General features: G+C 37.8%; 1 protein-coding gene across 1 annotated transcript in view; it reads right to left on the minus strand.

Moving 5' to 3' along the window:
* The window catches only part of SEC31A (SEC31 homolog A, COPII coat complex component), an 80,796-nt gene that overhangs the window by 10,846 nt on the left and 45,566 nt on the right, over positions 1–24,384 (minus strand). Inside the window, exons 14-19 of the mRNA XM_017530184.1 lie at positions 22,101–22,227; positions 20,542–20,687; positions 18,401–18,574; positions 16,061–16,234; positions 12,007–12,130; positions 9,532–9,825 (exon numbers count right to left, since the gene is read on the minus strand). Coding sequence (XP_017385673.1) covers positions 9,532–9,825; positions 12,007–12,130; positions 16,061–16,234; positions 18,401–18,574; positions 20,542–20,687; positions 22,101–22,227 — 1,039 coding nt within the window. The remainder of the gene's footprint in view (positions 1–9,531; positions 9,826–12,006; positions 12,131–16,060; positions 16,235–18,400; positions 18,575–20,541; positions 20,688–22,100; positions 22,228–24,384) is intronic.

Raw genomic sequence — 24,384 nt, forward strand, 5'->3', positions numbered from 1 at the left:
AAAAAAGAAAAAAAAACAGACTCCAATTATGTAGCACTAGTAATTTTTTAAATCATCTTTGCCTTGGGAATTACTTATAAGCAAAGCAAAAAAGGGTATTCAAATATCTGTGCTAAGATTTTTAATACCATAAAAAAAATTCCCAGGCTGACAGAAAATATAAAATTAAAATACTACCAACTATAGTAAATTTCCTCTTAAAAAACACACACACATGAACAAACAAACCAAAAAACCCTGTTATTTCAAAGTGAAAAATGAACAACAGTAGTACAACTTATTAAGTACTTTAATGCCAGTATCTTTAAAGAAAAAAGGAATACAACATGCTGGAAATAAGACAATATATATATTTTTGAAAAGGAGTCTAGCTCTGTCTCCCAGGCTGGAGTGCAGTGGCAAGATCTCGGCTCACTGCAACCTCTGCCCCCGGGTTCAAGCAATTCTCCTGCCTCAGCCTACTGAGTAGCTGGAACTATAGGCGTGCACCATCACACCTGGCTAATTTTTGTATTTTTAGTAGAGATGGGGTTTCACCATTGTTGGCCAGGCTGGTCTTGAACTCCCAACATCAGGTGATCCGCCCACCTTGGCCTCCCAAAGTGTTGGGATCACAGGCGTGAGCCACTGTGCCCAGCCAAGACAGAATAATTTCTAAATCACAATTAATTCTCTTACATTTCACTAAATGTGAGTTTTGATATCCTCTATAAGAAACCAGATACTTGTTAAAGAAATTTTTGTGTATCTACATGTGTAAAGACAAAAAATTACCTTTCCAATAAACATTTTTTCAATATTTTAATTTGTACTTTTTTAACTGATATACATAATATTAAGTCATAAGAAAACTGTTTAGCAAACCAAAGTCACAGAAACTTTAAAAAAATACAGATCTTTGCCTAACCACCAGCATTTATTTGTCTTGATTTTTAAAACAGAATTCAGGCCAGGTGCAATGGCTCATTCCTGTAACCCCAACAATTTGGGAGGCCAAGGCAGGTGGATAACTTGAGGTCAGGAGTTTGAGACCAGCCTGGCCAACATGGTGAAACCCTGTCTCTACTAAAAATATAAAAATTAGCTGGGTGTGGTGGTGCACGCCTGTGATCCCAGCTACTCAGGAAGCTGAGGCAGGAGAATTGCTTGAACCTGGGGACGGAGATTGCAGTGAACTAAGATTGTGTCACTGCACTTCAGCCTGGAGGACAGCACAAGATTCTGTCTAAAAATAATAAAATAAAATAAAACCAATTAATTTCCTATACATTTGCTAGGAGACAGAAAGTCAGGTATGGCCCAAAACAGTTAAGAGTTAACCACAAAATATTAAATGATATGCTGCTTTCTGATTAACAAATTCTTAAATTTCTGGTTCTCCATCAATTATTTAATCATTCAAATATCCGTACTTTCTAGTCTTACCAGTGGCTTAAGACAGTCTTGGCATAGTTTTTTCTTTATGTCTATATAAAACAGCCTTGATAACAAAGCTACTTGTGAAATCACATAAATTCAATCAGTTCCAAAATTTAATTCAATTATGAAGCCAAATAAAAAGATGATCCTGATCAGGAATATCATCATCTTTGAGATTGACATGCAATATTGTTAATGTATACTCATTAATTGTATTCAATCATTCACAGATTTCCAAAGGTATATTTTACAACCAATTCACCTTCCAACACAGGTGCCTGGTCTTGGATAGACAGGTTTTCTGTAGATAAAACGTAAAAATTACTTAACGGTACTACTGAAGACATTTTAAAGTCTACTGATTTTATAATTGTTTCTTCTCCCTTCATTAATCCCCAGAAAGTGTAAATTAATTTTATAAGAGAACAAAACTTTTTTTTTTCTATATATTTTTTTTTTTTTGAGACAGAGTTTCACTCGTGTTGCTCAGGCTGGAGTGCAATGGCACAATCTTGGCTCACTGCAACCTCTGCCTCCAGGGTTCAAGCGATTGTCCTGTTTCAGCCTCCCAAGTAGCTGGAATTATTGGCACTCACCACCACACCCAGCTAATTTTTATATTTTTAGTAGAGATGGGGTTTCACCATGTTGGCCAGACTGGTCTCAAACTCCTGAACTCAGGTGATCCGCCAGCTTCGGCCTCCCAAAGTGCTGGGATTACAGGCATGAGCCACTGTGCCAGGCCTATGCTGTATCTTTTTAAAGAGAAAATTTTATCGCTTTGTATTTAAAATAACAATGTTTCCCTAATTGTTTGCATGTATTGTTTTTCTACTATTTGACTAATGAAGTTCAGAAATATATATCACTGAGGGGATAGCACTTCCTAACATATTCACCTAATGTGTCTATTTTGGTATTGTTCAAAGCTGTGAATCCAAATCAGCTGCGGATCTTGTTAAACCACAGATTCTAATTCATTCGGTACAGTGATAGAGCTGGAGAAACTGTAATTTCTGGAGTCACACTGTGCATATAAATGAGAATAGGCCCAACAAATAATGTAACAACCTCATATGGTCCTTTCTGTAAGAATATATGGATTTGCAGACTCAGCATAAGTCTCCCAGAAATCACTACTTCTCATAGGAAACCAAAGTTTCTAGCAGTGGAGAAGAGAAAAACAGGCTGACACCTAACATAGCAATTCCAATTGTCAAATATTTAGGGTCGGGCCAGGCCCAGCCTCAAATCACAGGTATGCAGTGTCAGTATGTCACAGACATTTAACTTATGTGGATTCAACGATCATCAGTTGATAAGGGAGGGAGGAAACAAGAATATAGTAATTAAAATTGTGAGTTCATTCTGCAATTAAATAGGCAGTAAAAAGAAAAAAAATATAGTGAGTTCAATTTCGTTTGAACTCTACTTAAGAAGCATGTCGTAGGGACACTGTGAGGCAGTAGAGGTAATCCCATATTTTGAATTCTCATTGTGTGCAGTGCAATTCTGTTTAATGACAGATGTTTTTCATACAATATATAAATGCAAGCCAACTTTTTCATCTAGGGTTTAACTTTAAAAAGGATCAAGGATAACTGACTATAAGTGATTTTCTATTTTTACCTTGAATGATGACTTTACAACCTGCCTCTCCATGTGAGATATGACTCCATAACACTATAGTTCATACATGTCTAGTGAGTCACAGTGTGTGCATTACAATGGAGGACTGACCTGATTCCCAACTAGTAAGGCACTCTCTATCACCAGGCTTCAGCTTCTGGCTGAGGGAGCCAATATATTACAAACCTAAAAGTATTGGAAATAGTTTGGGCTTGACCCTTTATAGTCAGGTCAAAACGACATGCTCTCTTCCCCTGCCTCATGAGAGGAAGATGCAGATGAGGACTGCTTTTAAGCTCTGGGTGTTAAAGCTGGGAGGGTATCCAGACTTCACCAACTATTAGAAGCACACAAAAGTCTGTGGAACTATTTTCTTATGTCCCCTTAGTAAAATGACACCAAAGTCATAATAAAATCAAATTCAAAGTTAGGGGTAAAACAGAACAGAATCAGAACCCACAGGTCTCTCAGGAGGAACAGTCAGTTGGCTAGCCTGAACAAGTTAAAGGGGCATGGGGAGGCCTGCTGAATAGAAGGCAATATTTTATAATAAAATTCACCTCCCCCAAAATATATGCCTGACTGACTCCTCCTAACCTCAAACCATGCAACATATTAAGCCATGTGTTTTAGTAAAGCTCCAAGAGTCCTTTTACTAATTTAATGTAGAGTTTTGTCTCAATTATAATTCTAACCCCTTTCAATCTTGCTTTTATAGATTTAGACTGTTTAAATATGACTTTAAAAAAAAATTCTCCTACTCAAGCATTTTACGTATGTATGTATGTATTTATTTATTTATTTATTTTTGAGAAGGAGTCTCGCTTTGTCACCCAGGCTGGAGTGCAATGGTATAATCTCGGCTCACTTCAACCTCTGCCTCCTAGGTTCAAGCAATTCTCCTGCCTTAGTTTCCCGAGTAGCTGGGATTACAGGTGCCCAACACCATGCCTGGCTAAGTTTTGTATATTTAGTAGAGATGGGGTTTCAACATGTTGGCCAGGCTGGTCTCAAACTCCTGACCTCAAGTGATACACCCACCTAGACCTCCCATAGTTCTGGGATTACAGGCATGAGCCACAACAACTGGCCTAAATATGACTTTTTACAAACCGTTCAACTGATCTCTCCTTTATAGAGGCATCCTTTAATAGCGACAGGAAGTAAAACAATCTACCTGAAGAACATACATAGCTACAGAAGACATTATGGATGTGAAAAATATGAAAAATGATACTCTTGGTCAATACTTAAAAAAAACCAAAAAGTCAACACAGCACATTTTAATCTTGAACAGAAATCTCCCAGAAAACTGAAAAGGAGAAAATCCTCCCTACCTTTTTTTTACTCTTTCAAAATACTATAAAGTGGGGATAATCTCTTATTCTTTTTAAAACATGACATGACTTTAAGGGCATGGAAAAATGATTCACAGCGTAATATTAAGAAAAAAATAAGGCAGGCGTGATACTAAGTGTGTAATATCACTTAATGTTACACGTGGTGACTCACGCCTGTAATCCCAGCATTTGGGAGGCCGAGGCGGGTGGATCACCTGAAGTCAGGAGTTCAAGACCAGCCTTACCAACATGGTGAAACCCCATCTCTACTAAAAATGCAAAAATTTATAGCCAGATGTGTTGGCATACACGTGTAGTTTCAGCTACTTGGGATGTTGAGGCATGAGAATTGCTTCAATCCAGGAGACAGAGGTTGCAGTGAGTCGAGACTGAGCTAATGCACTCTGGCCTGGATAACAGAATGGAACTTGTCTCAAAAAAAAAAAAAAGGAAAAAAGTAAGATGTAAAATTACATGTATGTTTGTGTTTGTGTTATGATCCCAATTCTTCAAAAAGGCATGCACACAATGAACTACTACTTCAAACCCATTAGGATGGCTATTAAAAAACAGAAAACACAAGCGTTGGCATAGATGTGGAGAAACTGAAACTCTTGTGGATTCCTGGTGGGAATGTAAAATGGTGCAGCTGCTGTGGAAAACAGTGTAGTGGTTCCTCAAAAAACTAAATGTAGAATTACTGTTTGATTCAGCAATTCTACCTCTAGGTATGTACACTGAAGAATTAACAGCAGGGACTCAAACAGATATTTGCACACCCCTGTTCATAGCAGCATTATTCACAATAGACAAAATGTCTATCAGCAGATGAATGGATAAACAAATGTGGTATATAGATATACAGAAGGGGAGTATTATTAAGCCTTTAAAAAAATTCTGATACATGCTATAACATAGATGAACCTGAAAAACATTATGCCAGTCAAAAAAGCCAGACATAAAAGGACAAATGCATGATTCTACTTATACAAGGCATCTAGAACAAATACACAGAAAGTAGAACAGAAGTTATTACTGTTTAATGGGTACAGTGTTTCAGTACGAGAGGATGAAAAAGTTCTGCAGGGATGGCTAATGGGTACAAAAATGTAGTTTGACACAACTGAATAAGATCTAGTTGATAGCACAACAGGGTGACTACATAATGTAGGGTGTACATAATGTACAATAATTATTGTACATTTAAAAATAACTAAGAAGAGTATACTTGGACTGTCTGCAACACAAAGAATGATAAATACTTGAGGTGATGGATACTCCAATACCCATTTACCCTGATGTGATTATCATGCATTGTATGCCTGTATCAAAATATCTCATCTACCTCAAAAACATATACATCCACCATGTACCCACAAAAATTTTTTTTAAAAAGTTCTAGCCGGGTGCAGTGGCTCATGCCTGTAATCCTAGCACTTTGGGAGGCCGAGGTGGGTGGATCACAAGGTCAGGAGTTCAAGACCAGCCTGGCCAACATGGTGAAATCCTGTCTCTACTAAAAATATAAAAATTAGCCAGGCGCAGTGGCATGTACCTGTAGTCCCAGCTACTCGGGAGGCTGAGGTGGGGAGAACTGCTAGAACCCAGATGACAGACGTTGCAGTGAGCCCAGATTGCGTCACAACACTCCAGCCTGGGCGACACAGTGAGACTCTGTCTCAAAAAAGAATAAATAAATAAATAAATATAGCATGTCACTGGATACTATAGTCTTATCCACCTTAGCACAGAGATTCATCTTCCATAGAATCTTTGAGGGAAGGAAGACGGAAGTGCTGGTCTCAGATGCAAGGGTGGAGTTGCACACCATCCTTATCCAATTCCACTTCTCACTGGAATCCTTCTTAGCTACTCTTACAGGAGCATAATGGTAGAATCTATGCACCAGCTAAGATAGTTTTCAGTGGATTCAGAGAAAAAATAAAAAAAAAAAAAAAAAAAGCATAGAGACTTTTGGCTAGAAGCTAATTTGAAATAGAGAGAATAGAGCATCTTTGTTAACCATATTCCTTTCATTTCCCTATAAGCCTAGCATGTCACATGTGTAAAAAAAGTATCACAAAATTAAAAATTAAAATTTAAAAAGACATGAATCCTTGAAGTCATTTTCCAATGATACAAGATATAATTATTCAAAGAAAAGTAAAGAAGGCGATCATGCTTTCCTTTACTTGAATAGTTAAAATCAGGTGCTAAAATTTGCCTAAGGAATGTTCACGAATTTTTTTTAAAATTTCAGAACACTATTTCATGAGAATATGCAGTATTATTCCCCTTCAAGACTCTTCTATGTGAAGAAGTACAAGATTATATATGCAAATTAAATTATAGTTTTCATATTTGAAAGTGGTCTCTCCCTTAGAAACAAGCACACAATAACCCAGGGGCCCCCTAGAAACAAGAGTGACAGGCAGTTATCCTAGAGAGTAAAACAGGGAAAACTCCCTGCTGTCCTGTGCTGCCATCACAGAAACAGCATTGCACTATCCCAACTCAGGCTGTTACCGTCTCCTACCTAGAACTAGGAAAAGGCCTGGTTTTCTTACCTCTGATTCTGCTGTGCTACCCACAATCTATCTTGCAAGGCCACATCCAGATTAATCACCCTTAAGTACCACTTTGACTGCACCACTCAGCAGCTCAAAATCCTTCGTAAGAAACTTCTATCTTATTGAATGATGTGAAGTAAAACTCCTTGCCCTGGCACTTAAGGTTTTCCAAAATTTGGCCTAAATATAAATTATATGTTCCAATTTATAACAGAGCTATTTGCTGTACACTAGAAATGGACTGTCTTTTCTGCCTCCATTACCTCTGTCAGGGATAATTCTGATTGTAGATTAAACAGGTATCCATTGAGACTTTACCCAATCAATGTTCTGCAGATTGGGGCATTAGTTTCTCTGCGCCCGGAGCACATAATTTTGTGGTTCACTAATAGAGGGCATGAAAGTCTCTGGATCTGTCAGAAATTATCCATTGAACAGCTGGAATTTGTAAATCCTAAACAAAATCACTATCTAAAACAAAATGGAACAATGACAAAATTTTCGTTTATAATTATTATTACTTGAGACAGTTTGACTTTTTTGCCCAGGCTGGAGTGCAGTGGCATAATCTCAGCTCACTGCAACCTCTGCCCCTGGGGTTCAAGCAATTCTCCTGCCTCAGCCTCCTCAGTAGCTGGGATTATAGGTGCCCACCACCACACCCAGCTAATTTTTGCATTTTTAGTAGAGACGGGGTTTCGTCATGTTGGCCAAGCTGATCTCAAACTCCTGACCTCAGGTGATCCAGATGGATCCTTGGCCTCCCAAAGTGCTAGGATTACACTAGCCACCAGTCCAGCCTTGTTTGCAATTATTTATATAACCTAAGCAAAACTTTTAGGAAATCCTAAAAGAAAATAACATAAAGTTGTCAGTAGATTAAAATATAGCCGACTACTAACATGCAAGAGGTAACAAAGCAGATAGGCATACTGCATGCTGAACAATGGAGAGTGTTTGTCTGGCTTCCTCTTCCTATTAATCTGTTTCTCAGCCAGGTTAAAACATTCTGTTACTTTGTAAATAAACAAAGGCTAATCTCAAGGCCAAATGCACTTCTGCTTAAGGAGAAAAAGAATATGCAAACATTTAATTTAGATTATAAAGTAATAAATGCCTCAGTGTTGCTGGGTGATTTTTGAAATTACAGTGCTGATAGTTTTCTATCATTTACACCAGAGCTTAACAACCTGGTATAGAAGAATGAACATGGGCTTTGAAGCTGGGAACTTGGTTTGTATTTCAACGTGGAGATTCAACATTTATTGGCAACTATTCATTTCAAAAAATTTTTATTTCATTATTTTTATAACTTCAACTTTTATTTTAGATTCAGAGGGTATATGTGCACGTGCAGGTTCATTACCTGGTTACACTATATGATGCTGAAGTTTGGCATACAACTGATCCTGTAACCTGGGGACTGAGCATACTACCCAATAGTTTTTCAACAGATGCCCATTTCCTGACTCTCTCCAAATAATTTTAAGTACTTGAAACTTCTCAGTAAAAACATGGAGTATAACTTTGTTCAAGGAATTAGTGTCAACTAAATCTACTTACATTAAGTTCAATGGCAGAGTATACACTCCTAGCCTCCCGAAGCTCTAAAGTTTTTCTCATGTAGCAACTAAAGTTCATTACGGGAGAGAAGCGCACTTTCAGGGAGTTTTAAAATTTCTTATAACAATTCCAAAGGCCAGGCACAGTGGCTCACACCTGTAATCCCAGCACTTTGGGAGGCTGAGGCAGGTCAATCACCTGAGGTCAGGGGTTTGAGACCAGCGTGATCAACACGGTGAAACCCTGTCTCTACTAAAAATACAAAAATTAGCTCAGTGCAGTAGCTCATGCCCATAATCCCAGCTACTCAGGAGGCTGAGGCAGGAGAATCACTTGAACCCAGGAGGTGGAGGTTGCAGTGAGCCAAGATTACGACACTGCACTCCACCCTAAGGAACAGAATGAGACTGGGTCTTTAAAAAAAAAAAAAAAAACTCAATCAAGGCCAGGTGTGGTGGCTCATGCCTATAATCCAAGCACTTTGGGAGGCCGAGGAGAGCGGATCACTTGAGGTCATGAGTGCAAGACCAGCCTAGCCAACACAACGAAACCCTGTCTCTATTAAAAATACAAAAATTAGCCAGGCGTGGTGATGCACATCTGTAATCCCAGCTACTTGGGAGGCTGAGACAGGAGAATCTCTTGAACCTGGATGGTAGAGGTTGCAGTGAACTGAGATCGCACCACTGTACCCCAGCTTGGACGACACAGCGAGACTCTATCCACGCCCCTCTCCCAAAAGAAAAAACAATTTAAATATTTTTTTCTTAGTTACATTATCTATTTTTCAAAAAAAAAAAAAAAAACCCCCACCCACAAAAAAAAAAAAAAAAAAAAAAAAAAGAAACATCAATCAACACCTCACATTACCCACTTTACAAACAGAAATAATACCCCTCCATCCACCCATCTGTTCATAAACAAATAAAGGAGGGGGCCAAACCAAATCCCTTTCAAGCGCAGACCTGTTCTTTGGGACGCAGGCAGCTCACTGGCAGCAGGCAGTGTACCTGTTGTTCCAGGAGGCAGTGCATAAGCTGAAGATGATGGTGGAGCTCCTGGTCCGCCATGCTGGAAGGATGCTCCAGAGGAAGGGGGAGGAGGAAAAGTAGCAGGGCTGGAGGTAGGTGAAGAGGCCTGGTGTTGTGCTGCGTACAGCTGAGACTGCCCAGAATAGGAGGAAGCAGAAGATATGTAAGGGGTGTTAGGGTAAGCGTTTGAAGTAGGAGGAGCAACAGGCTGCTGAGGTCGATACATTGCTGACCCCCCTGTTCCAAAGGGATACGGCTGGGCTGGTTGATAAGCTACACCAAGGAGAAGAAACAGAAATTTCAATTAGTTACAAGTTTATTCAGATAGTAGCAGAAAACTAAAAAGTTATCTCAGTATATAGAAATGATTTAAATCATTAATAAATTATAATCCCAAATTAAAAATTTATATGGTTCTATTTTTGAGGCTCAGATGTCCCAAATACACTTGAATTCAATAGATTCAGTATCTGAAAAATGCCATCCCTAAACTGCTGCTGGTTATGAAAATATTTGAATCATCAGACCCAAGAACTGTAAGACTGACCCTTTTCTGAGACTTCTGCTGATCCTGTGAAAAGACTACAGTGACCACCAGATGGAACCAGGCAAGAATTACACATTCAAAGCACGCCACTTTACAGAAAAAGTTACATGGAATTTGGTGGCAGCTCCAGACCTTCCTCCCAGTAAGAACTGTACGGTGAACCCTACTGTTATGCATCAAATATATTCTCCAACATCCAGTTAAATCACTAGTTATTGAAATTCTGAGTTTGAACACAGTTCCAGATTAACTGCCAACTCTATGATCCCTAACAAAATAAGTACTATATTTTACATACTGTATATAGTTGGTTAGTAAACAATCAGGCAACCAACTCATGCCTTTTTTTTTTTTTTGAGACACAGTCTCACTCTGTTGCCCAGGCTGGAGTGCAGTGGCACGATGTCACCTCACTGCAACCTCCACCTCCTGAGTTCAAGTGATTCTCCTGCCTCAGCCTCCCAAGTACCTGGGACTACAGATGCATGCTACCACACCCAGCTGATTTTTGTATTTTTAGTAGAGATGGGGTTTCACCATGTTGGTCAGGCTGGTCTCGAACTCCTGACCTTGTGATCCCCTCGCCTTGGCCTCCCAAAGTGCTAGGATTACAGGTGTGAGCCGCCACGCCTGGCCCTTTAATGCAAAGACCTATACCCAGATTAGAGAGTTTTGGTCTTGCTTTTTTTTTTTTTTCTGAGATGGGGTCTTGCTCTGTCACCCAAACTGGAGTGCAATGGTGTGATCACAGCTCACTGTACTCTCAAACTCCTGTGCTCAAGGGATTCTCCTGTCTCAGCCACCTGAGTAGCTCATACTATACGCTATCGGTGCCACAAGGCCCAGCTAATTTTTACATTTTTTTTGGTAGAGATGGGGTCTTCCTTTGTTGCCCTGGCTGGTCTCAAACTCCTCACCTCAAGTAATCCTCCTGTCTCAGCCTCCCAAAGTGCTGGGATTACAGGCATGAGCCATCATGCCTGGTTTAGGGAGATCTAAATGTTAATACCATCACATTCTTCGTGACCAAGGGTAGGTATGAACCTAAATAAAGTGAATCTAGTAAAAGTGTATCTGTTTCCTATCTACTCTGAAGACAGCTCTTTCACATTAAACATTTGAGTGAAAGGCTGTATCAAATTCATATGTATGTTGAATAATGGCATCCATTTTAGCACAGAACACATTCATTAGAGAGGAACACATTTCCCCCTTGAGATTTTTTTGCACTTAAATTTTCAAATAGTGGCAATATTTCACTTTCCAAGTGCAATTATTTTCTTTTAAAGATGCCGCTAATAGATACATGTCATTACACATTTGTTAAAATCCACAGAATGTACAACACTGAGAGTGTGAGCTATGGATTTTGGGTGATAATGAGGCATTAATGTAGGTTCAATTTTAACAACCACACCACTGTGGCGTAGGATGTCAATAGTGGGGCACTCTGTATTTTCTGCTCAGTTTTGTTGTAAACCTAAGACTGCTCTAAATAAATAAATAAAATGAAAAAACAGTTTGTAACAAATGCCCCTTGAAAATATTTTTCCAAAAATAGTTTGTGTCATCTTGCCTGAAGAAAAAGAATATGTATTAAATAATTTCTAAAATTCTATTTCTTTATATCAAAATCATGGGACGCTTGATTCTCTTTAACATGTCTTAGGAACAGGAGTCAACTACTCTGAACAAAGTGACAGAGGAGCTATTTCCTAGCATAGTGATTCAGGCCACCTCCTAGGGAAACCATGCTTCTCTATAACAGGGACTCAGGAATCCTATGCAGAATGGTTCTTACTTTATTGCCAAAATTGATTTGACCATGACTTTGGGGCTTCAAAGTAAAGTTACTACATTAGAAAATAAATAGTGCTCTGAAAGGACATTGGGGTCACACTACTTACGCTGTGGCTGTGGATAAGGTGGTACCTGTGTGTGCATATGACCTGGAGATGTGGGAAGTTGGCTGGCAGCATTTGGATTAACATTTCCATGCATTAGGAAACCTGGAGGTGGAGGATTTTCTCCCTAGGAAACAAGAACATGGTAAAAAGGAGGATTACAAGTGGAATCAGGAACTTCACCAGATGGACTTATAATCTCTAAAATGGAATTCTGTATTAAAAAAAAAAGAAGAAAGAAAGAAACATTGCATTTTGCATATTCTATCTTCCTCAGGACAGCACATTTTCTGAGCAGCACATTTTGAATGATTAAAGATCAGACAGATCCAAGGTAATAATTGCAATAAATGGCAAAAGATGCTAACAGCCTTTAAAAATATTCATGAAATGTCACCAGGATTTTCCATCTCTACTAATTTCCATCCACTACTCCACTCTGTAAATGTAAATATAAATGCCATAAAGGAAATTTTTGTTTCTCTTCAATTTCTGCAATGCTAAAAAAAGGAAAAAGAAAGAAAAATAAAAAAAGTCTTCAGTAAAATCAGATTTAAACCACTGTTAAAACCTTGGTTAGTGTTTTGGTAGTTCAAGTCAATTTAGAACTGCAAAGGAAGGAGAGGAAGAATAAGGAAATTAATTGTGCTAAAAACTACTTCTTGCATCCTAAAAGCATTAAAATGCAATGAGCAGGCAGATGGATGGGGAGTGGGGGTGAAAGAGCTTGAGGAAGGTGGGTAGACAACATATAACTATGTATATTTAGGTGAGCAGAATTCTGCTCAAAGAGGAATAATGAAGGATATACCTGTGTGTCAGAGGGAGAGCCTGCAGGTGGATGGCTGGGAAGGGCAGTAGGAGTTTTGTTACTCCAGGTAGTGACAGTAGGGGCAATTCTAACCTGAATTGAACAAAGAAATACCAATCACAGAAAATAAAAAATGAAAATGTTAAAAGAAATTTAAAAAATAAATAAAACCCGAAAGGTATTAACAGCCAGATGTAAAGCAAAAGGTAAGATTGGCAAGATAACATACATTAGTCAGGCAACTGCTTTCAAGGTAGCTGGAATTCCAAAAAAAAACAAAAGCAACAACAAAAACCACACAATCACAATGAAACAGGGAGAGAAAGGCAGGAGAAAAATCAATATGAAAACCTAAGTCAAAGCACAAAATCAATGCCATTCAAGTGTCAAGTATAAGTAGGGAAAGTGAGGTTTTTTTTAAGTAGAGAAAGAAAAAAGACATTCCAGAAAAAGAAAGTTATTGAGTAAAAAAGTGATTTTTTTTTTTTTTTGGAAGCATTAATAGTATTCATGCTACTATTAATCTACAAACATACTGGTATAAGCTCCCTTTTCTAGATTTTATTACAGCCACAAAAATCATATTAGTCCATTATGAGGCTTAAAAATCATACAATCAGAGTATTAAAGCTAAGTATTAAAGATCATCCAGTATAATTCCCACCCTTTATTGCTTAGAAAACCAAGTCCCAGAGAAGTGAAGGGGCCACACAACTCAATGGTGATGCCAGGGTGCCTGATTTCCAGGCCAGTGTTCTCTACACTATACCGTGTTGCTTGCCCTAGAGGCCATTATTTTTGTTTGTGTTTTTTTTAAGCCATCAAAATCCTTTTTGTCATGTAAATCTTTGCAGAAACTCCAAAACATAAAAAAAAAATTAATACAATTGACCATTGACCAACATGGGTTTCAACTGCATGGGTCCACTTAGATGTAATTTTTTTTTTTTTTTTTTGAGATGGAGTCTCGCTCTGTCACCCAGGCTGGAGTGCAGCGGTATGATCTCGGCTCACTGCAACCTCTGCCTCTCAGGTTCAAGTGATCCTCCTGCCTCGGCCTCCCGAGTAGCTGAGATTACAGGTGCCCATCACCTTGCCCAGCTAATTTTTGTATTTTTAGGAGAGATGGAGTTTCACCATCTTGGCCAGGCTGGTCTTGAACTCCTGACCTCGTGATCCACCCGCCTTGGCCTCCCAAAGTACTGGGATTATAGGCGTGAGCCACCGTGCCCAGCCAGATGTGAATTTTTTCAATGTAGTTACACTGAGTTTGCCTGACTCTCATATCTCCCCTTCTACCTCCTCCACCTTTTCTCCATCTGCCACCCCTGAGACAGCAAGACCAACCCCTCTTCTTCCTCCTCCCCCTCAGCCTACTTAATGTGAAGACAAGAATGAAGACCACTTCCACTTAATGATGAATAGTAAATATATTTTCTCTTCCTTATGATTTTCTTAATAATATTTTTTCTAGCTTACTTCATTGCTAAGAATATGGTATATAATAAATACAACATACAAAATATGTGTTAATGGACTATTCATGTTATCAGCAAGGCTTCCAGTCAACAGCAGGCTAATTTTAGGAGTTAAGTTCTCGGGAGTGAAGTCATGGATTTTCAACTGCATGCAGAGTCAGCACCCCTAACCCACGTGGTTCAAGGGTCAACTGTAAAGGCAAAGTTATGCTGGTCAAAGCAGAAGCGGAACTCCTACCGATCTGTCCTTCCTCTCATCCCTTTGCCCCTGCCTGTTAACACTGCATTAAAATCACACGCCACTGTCCTCATTCATTCAGTGTATCATAAGATTTCATTAAGAAACTCACTGCTTTATGATTCACTTTGTCTTTTCCTGCAAGTATAAGATTGGTAAATCAAAGTATAACAAATCTTTCAATGTTTTTACCTTTTTCCAGAAAAATAAAGCTAAGGACATAAAGAGTAAATATTCTCTTTTCCTAATGAAGAGCTTGCCTTGCTTCAGTACCATGACATGTAGCTTGGTTTAACACAAGATGCTTGGGAGTTCTAATCTCAACTTGGCTGGTAATCAGCCAGGCAGTGCTGCGAAATTCAAGCTCTGTGTCTTCAGCTCTGGTGGGTTGCTTGACATCTCTGCTTCTCAATTTTCCCAGCCATCATCTGCTCTGCCCTACCTATGTCATAGATTTTCTAAGTCTAGTGGCAGGGGGAATTTAGTCTATTTTGTTCATAAATATACCCCCAGCAGCTAGAACAATGCCAGGTACTCATGACAGGGTCTCAACAAATATTTGTCAAATCAATGAACAAAATCAAAATAGAGAGTATTCTAGATAGTTAACAATTATATTCAAATGCAATCTATCCTGATTAAGTACCCATCAAAAACACAACAAAAAGAGCATTAAATTTTTTTGTTCTTCAAGATTTTATATTTACTTTTTCTATAACAAAATGTAAAAAGACTCCATCAATCCTATCAGCAATTTGTTCTACTTTAAAACAGGCAGAGTACCTGCTAACTTTGCTATCGATCAAGACCATTTATTACCAATGAAAAAAATATTCTTCATTTAAGGACATGAAGAGTTATCTCCTGGTCTGGAAATACGGAAGTTTCTATGTGAAATAGTAAAAGATAATAAGAAGCCACATTTTGTAACACAAAACATTTGGTAATTTAAATAAAATTATTGATTCTTTTCACTTTCCATATAATCTACAACTAACTTCAAAAACCTTTGGTCATTCACTTTTCTCTAATATCTAAATTGTCCAAAAACAAAAAAAAGTCTACATTCTGCATACTCTTTATTGTGCAAATACAGAATACACTAAATCTAAACCTGTACTAATGATTAAGAATACTAAGAAAATACTATCTTCTAAAATTATTTTATAAAACAACCAAATCACCAAGATTGTTCCTGCTACTTTACAGCTTGCCAGATGAATCAAACAGAAGTTTCAATAGATGTACATTTGCAAGTAAATTTTGAGAGACAGAGAAATAGAATAAATCTCCCTAGCAAGCTTAAAACCAATTTATATCTAAAATATAATTTGCCTGACCAAGTAAGAGAGATGATTTCAAAACATAGATCATTAATAAAACTTCAAGAATCTAAAAAATATATCTATTTTAACAATATATTGTCTGGTTTTACCATATCAGAGAAGGTCTTTTGCTGAACAAATGAAAACTACCAATTTGAAGAGAAACACAAAAGTGTTCCTACTTCATCTGGACCATATCACTCACATGGGGATAATATTGCTGAGCTTGAACTCTCGGCATCTGGTGGTGGCCAGCAACTGATCCAGGCCTGCCCTTGGGCACCTGCTGTTTCTCATACGGAATTTTAGGTGATTCGTGTCCTGCCATAGGCTCTCCTTGTGCTCTACAAAGTCTGTCACGAAGCTGCATGATATTTGGCTTAAAAAAGGAAAAGAAAAAAAGCAAACTGTTAGAGTTCACCTAGCTATATGACAGCATGTTAATTTTCTTAATCAGATTATTCATCAACATATCCCTTTTTGTTCATAATGCTGGGTATTACACAATAGATCTGACACTCACAGATGTCATAGTTTCTACTACTCAAGACTGGCACCAAAGGTCCATGACATACAGTGCAACTTGTAATTTAACTGAGGCAGGGATCTGAATTATGCCCACCTTATGGTTACTATGCAAGACCAACATCACTTATCAATACTACTCTTTGAAGTTTTCTTGTGGTTACCTAATGCTCATAAATCACAAAACTACTTTAAAAACTGTAACTAAAAAAGGCCACCAAAGAGAATCAACTATTAAAGATGGTTATGGAAGAAAATGGTGATCTAAGAAAGAGATGAAAATGTTAAAAGAGATTTTTGAAATAAAGAGTAAGATGTGAAATTCAGATCTACATGCATAGAGATTTACAAAAGTATGAGGTGACCATATATGTTCTAAGTGTTAACAAATAACAAAAAGGCAATGTGTTAAACGTTTCAGCAAGATCTATCTCTAAAAATTATACATTCCTATACATTTGTTAAAGGTTTAAAGGGATCATTTAAATGTTTTAGGCATATTTTATTTTCCTTTTACGGGGGAGAATTGTATATTATAATGCTATCACGAAGTCTCAGGACATACTCTCCCCCAAAACGCAAGGTCTACCAAGATAAATAGGAAATAACATCAAAAAAATATGCTTTTTTTGGCCTAAAGAATTTTCTTTAAAGAAAAAAAAAAAAAAAAAACGCATGAAGAATAACGTATAGAAAATGGATGTGATTATAAATGGTACGAAAAATGAATTAATCTTAAGCTAGATGAGCTACAGGTCTTAGAGTAAATTAGTCTTAAGATAAAGCTTCATATATATACATATATATATATATATATAGGTATAGGTATAGGTATAGGTATAGATATATATCTTTTTACTTATTAAGTAAAAAGTCTCATAAAACTAGTATGCCAAAGCCACCATAAAGGAAAAGATTATGCATCACCTATTCTACCTAATATTCCCATTGATAATTCAGAAATAAATAAGCCAGATCTTACAGCTAAGTATATACAAAACCAACTAGAGAGTCATACTGCCATAGTCCTGGAGAATATTATGTACTTTTACTCAATGAAATGTATCAATAATCCCCAAAAACAGACAAAATACTGAAAACAACTGACTAAAAAAATACATCAAAAACAGAATAAAGTGATTAGTAAAAAAAGTACAGAGACAAGATAGTATCTGCAAGGCTCAAAATCAAGCTCCATTAGACACAAAATGCAGATATAAATATTCTTGTGGAATAGTGTCCTCAAACCTCACCTGTACTTTCACCCATGCTCCATGACTGGGTTTGGGTTTCCCTCTATTGTGATCCATAGCACCAATACCCTTATCACAGTACTCATATCACATTTTTGGAATCCCATGTTTACTTGTCCATAGCTAACTTGAGTTTGGAGGCTTCCTAGAGAAAGGATCTTGGCAATCTTGTTCACCATTCTATACCCACTTGTTGAACTGAATTGAAAGAAGTATCATTTTGCTCAAGTTTTATTGTGCAATAAATAAAGACAATGTAATTAGTTTCCTCTGCACTGAATATGTAAAAATATACTTGCCCATAGACAGTATCAGATTAAAAGGGCATACAAAATGAACTTCTTCAATACTATCTGGGATGGAACATATGGGATTTCTAAAATGTTAACAACTCCATTTGTTTGATTAAACTTTAACATTTACAGCTTTTTGACATAAAAGATTCCTACGAAGAACTTTATATGAGGAATCAGCATTTGGCTTTAAAAATAAAAAGTGGTCTATTCCCTAATCATTTTCCTAAAATACTATGTCCCTCAGTGCAAAGGAATCTGCCACACTGCAAGAGCATCCTCTCTCTCTGATACAGCTTAGATACACCTAAAATGATCCCTGAAGAATTGTCAATAACATTTACCTACAGTCAGGTTATAGAAATTCAACTGCTCCAAAATATTCCACCTACTAGTATGTTTATATCTAATGCTAAGTGGTGTCTACTAGACTCACCTTACTCAAACATTACAGAAACGGACGATTGTAATTACCTGGTTGGTGTTGTCAGGAAGAAAAGCCAAGGCTGCAGCAATACTGCCCTGAGCTGCCAACAAATTGGCATACTGACTCATCTTCGCAGCCAAGAGAACTCCTACAGTACTAGTGTCTGTGGCTTGAGTGAGTTGCACAGCTTTTCGAAGGACGACAACTTTCTCAATCAGATCCTAAATGAAAACAATGAGAGAGAAACAAACAGAAACATCAAGACTGTAAGAGAGGAAGCAGGAAAAGATCAACAGTTACTAATATTTCTAAAACCCACTCAAAGTACAGTACCTATTATCATTCCTCTTAGAAAAGTACAGCCACTATTTAGGTAAGTGAAAAAGTAGTAAGGAGGAAGAAGGCCTTTTACTCATGGATAGGGCACAGGTTACCACCTTCTCCTAAATATCCTTAAACTACCAGATAATTGTCTAGTGAGCTAAAATAGGCAAATACTCAAAGTGAAAATGATAGGTGGATGTCAGAAGGTAGAAACTCTGTTCTAGCACGTATGGGAGGAGCTACGAATGAAAATATCTGATATGGTTTGGCTGTGTCCCTACCCAAATCTCATCTTGAATTGTAGCTCCCATAATCCTCATGTGTCGTGAGAGAAACCCAGTAGGAGGTAATTGAATCATGGGGCAGGTTTTTCTAGTGCTATTCTCTTGACAGTAAGTCTCATGAGATCTGATGGTTTCATAAAGGGCAGTTTCCCTGCACACGTTCTCTTGCCTGCCACCATGTAAGACATGCCTTTGCTCCTTCCTTCACCTTCCACCAAGCTTGTGAGGCTTCCCCGGCCATGTGGAACTGACTCCATTAAACGTCTTTTTCTTTATAAATTACCCAGTCTTGGGTATTTCTTCATCTCAGTATGAAAACAGACTAATATAATATCATACCATCTATTCTATAAAAATAGTACTATGTACTATAAGGTAACTCATAGACAGAGACACATGATTTCCAAAGGAGTTTACTATTTTAAATCTTAAGTTCTCCTGTTGCCCTTCAATACCAAATCTTTCCACAATGGGGAGCTATGCTTCTGGGAGAAAGCCTAAGAATATCATACCTTTCTGCCTTTCCTAAGTACCTAAATCCAGAGGGGTAAAACAACTGTTTTTCTGCCAGAAGCTCTTAAAAGGAAAACTTTGATTTTCTACCCATTTTTTTGTTTCAATAGTGATCTTTAAAGCAATGATTCTACTGAGAAAATCTCTTTCCAGAAAGAGAAATATTATATGGTAAAATTGTCATAAGACTCTGCTGATTTAAATGCTTAGGAAAAAATATCTAAATACATAGTTAGTGCCTGAGAATGGTCCCCACGTTTTCTACTTCCTCTCTTGCTTGTGTATTGGTGTCACATGGCAGTAGTCCCCAATCTATGTGGCACCAAGGACCGATTTTGTGGAAGACAATCTTTCCACTGGCCGGCAAGGGGGATGGTTTCGGGATAAAACTGTTCCACCTGACCTGTTCCATCAGGTATTAGATTCTGATAAGGAAGATGCAACCTAGATCCCTCATATGCACAGTTCACATCAGGGTTCGTGCTCCCATGAGAATCTAATGCCACCACTGATCTGAAAGGAGATGGAGCTCAGGCAATAATGCTCACTCACCCACCACTCATCTCTGCTATGTTCCTAAGAGACCACAGGCTGGTACCGGTTTATGGCCTGGGGGTTGGGGACCCCTGTTACATGGGATTCCATTTACCTCTCACTTTCATTTTCCCTTAACTATAAAGATTCTCTATTGGTATTGGGGATGCCTCCTATTCCTTTACCCACATTGCTTCTTTCTTTGCTCATGGCAGGCAGAGCCACTGGAAGCAGACAGAGGAGCACACAGAAAAAGAGGTAAACTCTACTGCTGTTTTCAATCCTCCTGCCACCTATTTCCTCCAATAAACTGCCAAATCACAACGATGATCTTACAACAGCTGCAACCCCACTTTCCTATCCCATCTTCTCAAACTTTGCTTCTTCAAGGACAGCAATAAATTTATATAATTATCCAGCAAAAGAAGTTCTTGAATGTATAGAACAAATGAATTTCTAGATTATAACTTGATGATAAGTAGGGTGAAAGACAACACTAAAAAATAAGTCCCTTTTGCTTCAAAGATACTAACCTGAAGAGACAAAGGGTGACTTCCATCTTGAGCTTTAGTCCAACATGCAACTAATTTCTCTACATTCCCTGCACAAATATAGCAGAGACATGCTTGAGTCTGCAGGAGGCTATCTCCTTCATTTTCAAGCCTAGTTCCCAAAAGATCTATAAATAAGAGGAAAATAAAATAAGATTATACCCAAGCAATCTGTATATGATTGCATATGAAGTTGTGAGCAGCTAAACAATATTTTCAGAGGCATGGATTAAGCTTCTTAACCAATGAGTAACACGTAGAAACAAAATCACTCTAAATGCTTAGTAAATATTCATTTGTTAAATGAATGAAAGTGAGCGACAAATTGTATATAATAAATGAGTTTATAAAGCTATTATCTAGCTGTACAACTAATTTTTATTAATTATGTTAGAAAAACAATAAATGGGGCCAGGCGTGGTGGCTCACGCCTGTAATCCCAGCACTTTGTTATGCTGAAGTGGGCAGAACATGAGGTCAGTGAGCCAAGATTGTGCTATTGCACTCCAGCCTGGGCGACAAGAACAAGACTCCATCTCAAAAAAAAAAGAAAGATGTCAACCCATCTGAATTTGATCAAATAAAAAAAGAACAAAGAAAGAAAAAAAGAAAAACAATAAGGAACAATATCTGAACAAAAAAAATCCTAAAGGCACATTTGGAATAGATTTATCAATGGTAGCTAAGTCTAATATAAATTATTTATAAAAATGCAGTTTTGGCTGGGCATGGTAGCTCACGCCTGTAATCCCAACATCTTGGGAGGCCAAGGCAGGCCAAACAGCAGAGGTCAGGCATTCAAGACCAGCCTAGCCAACATGGTGAAACCCTGTCTCTACTAAAAATACAAAATTAGCCGGGCATGGTGGTGTATGCCTATAATCCCAGCCAGTCGGGAGGCTGAGGCAGGAGAATCACTTGAACCCAGGGGGCAGAAGCTGCAGTAAGCCAAGATCGCACCATTGCACTACAGCCTGGGCAACAAAAGCAAAACTCTGTCTCAAAAAAAAAAAAAAAAAAGGCCGCCAGTATCTTATAACTTTTATATTCTTATAAATCTTTCAAGGTAGCAAATGGCTATTTGTTATACTAGTAGCCTTGAGCTTTTCTTGCAAATATTTATTCCTTAGCCACCAGTTTAGTCATGGTCTACAATGGTAATTTCTATTCTAATGCTATCATTGTTAATTTTATCACAGCTAACATTTATTAAATTAGAGCTGTTTATAGTCTATTTTACAGATGAATAAACTGAGGCTTAGAAAGTAATTTTTCCTAGATCATACAGCTACTAAGTAGCTAAGGTAAGATTCCAACTCTAGTCTGTCTGAAACCAAAATCACTAAGGAATTTTTAAAAAATAAATAAATATGAAGTAATATATTTAATAAATCTGAGAAAAGCACTGAAATGAGAACTTCTTTTTCTTTTTTGTGATTCACCGATTTACAAAAGTTTCTAATAAAATTTGTCATTTAAGTTTATTTACAATATATCCTGCCATGTATGTAATGCAGTTAAATATAAAACACATTTCTTACCACAAAGGGCTGAAAATTCATCCGGCTTTGCATAAGTCAATACTGCAGCTAAAGCCTCTCTCCAATTTTTAAGATCACAAGACTCAACAATCTCTTTCCAGTTCTTCATCACCACTGCAGTGATGAGCTTGAGAAAGGAAAACAAAAGAAGAATTAAATGCCTTAACACAGCAATAAAAATTAATTCTGGCTAATTAATCATGTCAAGTATTTCATGCCAAATACAGCAGCAAAATGAAATATATTTTTTAATCAAATGACATAATAATGGTATTATTGTTCCTCAAGAAACAACAGCAACAACAAAAACAACTGACAACATATTTCATAAAGTGCTGAGAAGAAAAAATATAAGATGCTATCAGAACCTTTAATAGGAAGGTGTGACCTGGTCAGATGGATCAGGAAAAACGGCCCAAGCATGTGGATTTTTGACAAGTGATCTCTGAAGGACAAGCAGGAAATAACTTCATCAAGAAGAAAAAAGCCTTCCAGGCCAAGGGAACAACAGATGCAAAGTTCCAGTGAGAAAGGAACATGCAATGAGTGAGAGAGGAACTAAAAGGCAGCCACTGTGGCTAAAAAATAACAGAGGAGAGAGTGACATGAGATGAGGTTGGTGGGACTCAATACTGGTACAACTTTTATGAAAACTAACTTCCATAAAAATTACTTTATAACATAGAAATAACATCAAGTAGCCACAAAAAAGAATGAGATCATGTCCTCTGCAGGGACATGGATGGAGCTGGAGGCCATTATCCTTAGCAAACTAACACAGGAAAAACCAAATACTATATATTCTCACTTATAAGTAGGAGCTAAATGATGAGAACATGTGAACACATGGAGGGGAACAACACGTGTCGGGCCTACTGGAGGGTGGGAGGAGAGAGAGAATCAGAAAAAATAATTACAGGGTCCCAGGCTTAATACCTGGGTGATGAAATAATCTGTACAACAAACCCCCATGACACAAGTTTACTCATAAGTTTGTTAGATATAACAAACCTGCACATGTACCTCTGAACTTAAAAGTTAAAAAAAAATTGGGACACTTTGTGCCAGAAATTCCTCTTCTAGGACTACAGTCCAACTTAAATCAGAAAATGTACAAATCTTAGGGCACACCAAAGGTGTTGAACACTATATAAACAAGAGGTTTATTTCTATTAGGAAAATATTGGAAACTACCTAAACATACCAAAATAAGGGAAACATTATATCTTCTCACCATGAAATATTATAGAGCAAATAAAAAATTTAATAAGGCCAGGTGCAGTGGCTCACATCTGTAATCCCAACACTTTGGAAAGCTGAGGTGGGTGGATCATCTGAGGTCAGGAGTTCCACACCAGCTTGGCCAATATGGTGAAACCCCATCTCTACTAAAAACACAAAAATTAGCTGGGCATGGTGGTGGGTGCCTGTAATCCTAGCAACTTAGGAAGCTGAGGCACAAGAATCACTTGAACCCAGGAGGCAAAGGTTACCGTGAGCCAAGATCACGACACTGCACTCCAGCCTGGGCAATACAGCAAGACTCCATCTCAAAAAAGAAAAAAGAATTTTTTAATAAAAATCTTTAATGATGTAAAAAACTACTTACAATGTAATTGACAGTATCAATAAACAAAACCACACACACACACACACACACACACACACACACACACACACAAAGTATGATCCTGAATCTGTTAAAAAAAATTCTACAAATACACAGATAAGATGTATAGAAAGATATGCATCAATGTATTGACAGAATTAGGGGGTGTTGAAATTTTTACCATTAAAATTTTCTATGTAAAGCCTTTCTGAAATAACCGAAATATTTTTAATCCTTTTTTTTCCCCCTGAGACAGAATCTTGCTCTGTCACCCAGGCTGCAGTACAGTAGTATAATCTCACTGCAACCTCCACCTTCTGGGTTCAAGCAATTCTTCTGCCTCGGCCTCCGAGTAGCTGGGATTACAGGCGTCTGCCACCACATCTGGCTAATTTTTGTATTTTTACTAGAAATTTGAGGTCCAGGATAACCTCAAATTTCACCATTAGCCAAACTGGTCTCAAACTCTTGTTCTTGTGATCCACCTGCCTCAGCCTCCCAAAGTGCTGGAATTACAGGCATGAACCACCGCACCCAGCCTTTTTTAGGTTTTTCTTTTTTTTTTTAGTAGAGACAGGGTTTCACCACATTGGCCAGGATTGTCTCAAACTCCTGACCTTATGATCCACCTGCCTGGATCTCCCAAAGTGCTGGGATGCCCAACGCACCCAGGCT

Source organism: Cebus imitator, unplaced genomic scaffold, assembly GCF_001604975.1.
Source record: "Cebus imitator isolate Cc_AM_T3 unplaced genomic scaffold, Cebus_imitator-1.0 Scaffold64, whole genome shotgun sequence".
Lineage (NCBI taxonomy): Eukaryota > Metazoa > Chordata > Mammalia > Primates > Cebidae > Cebus > Cebus imitator.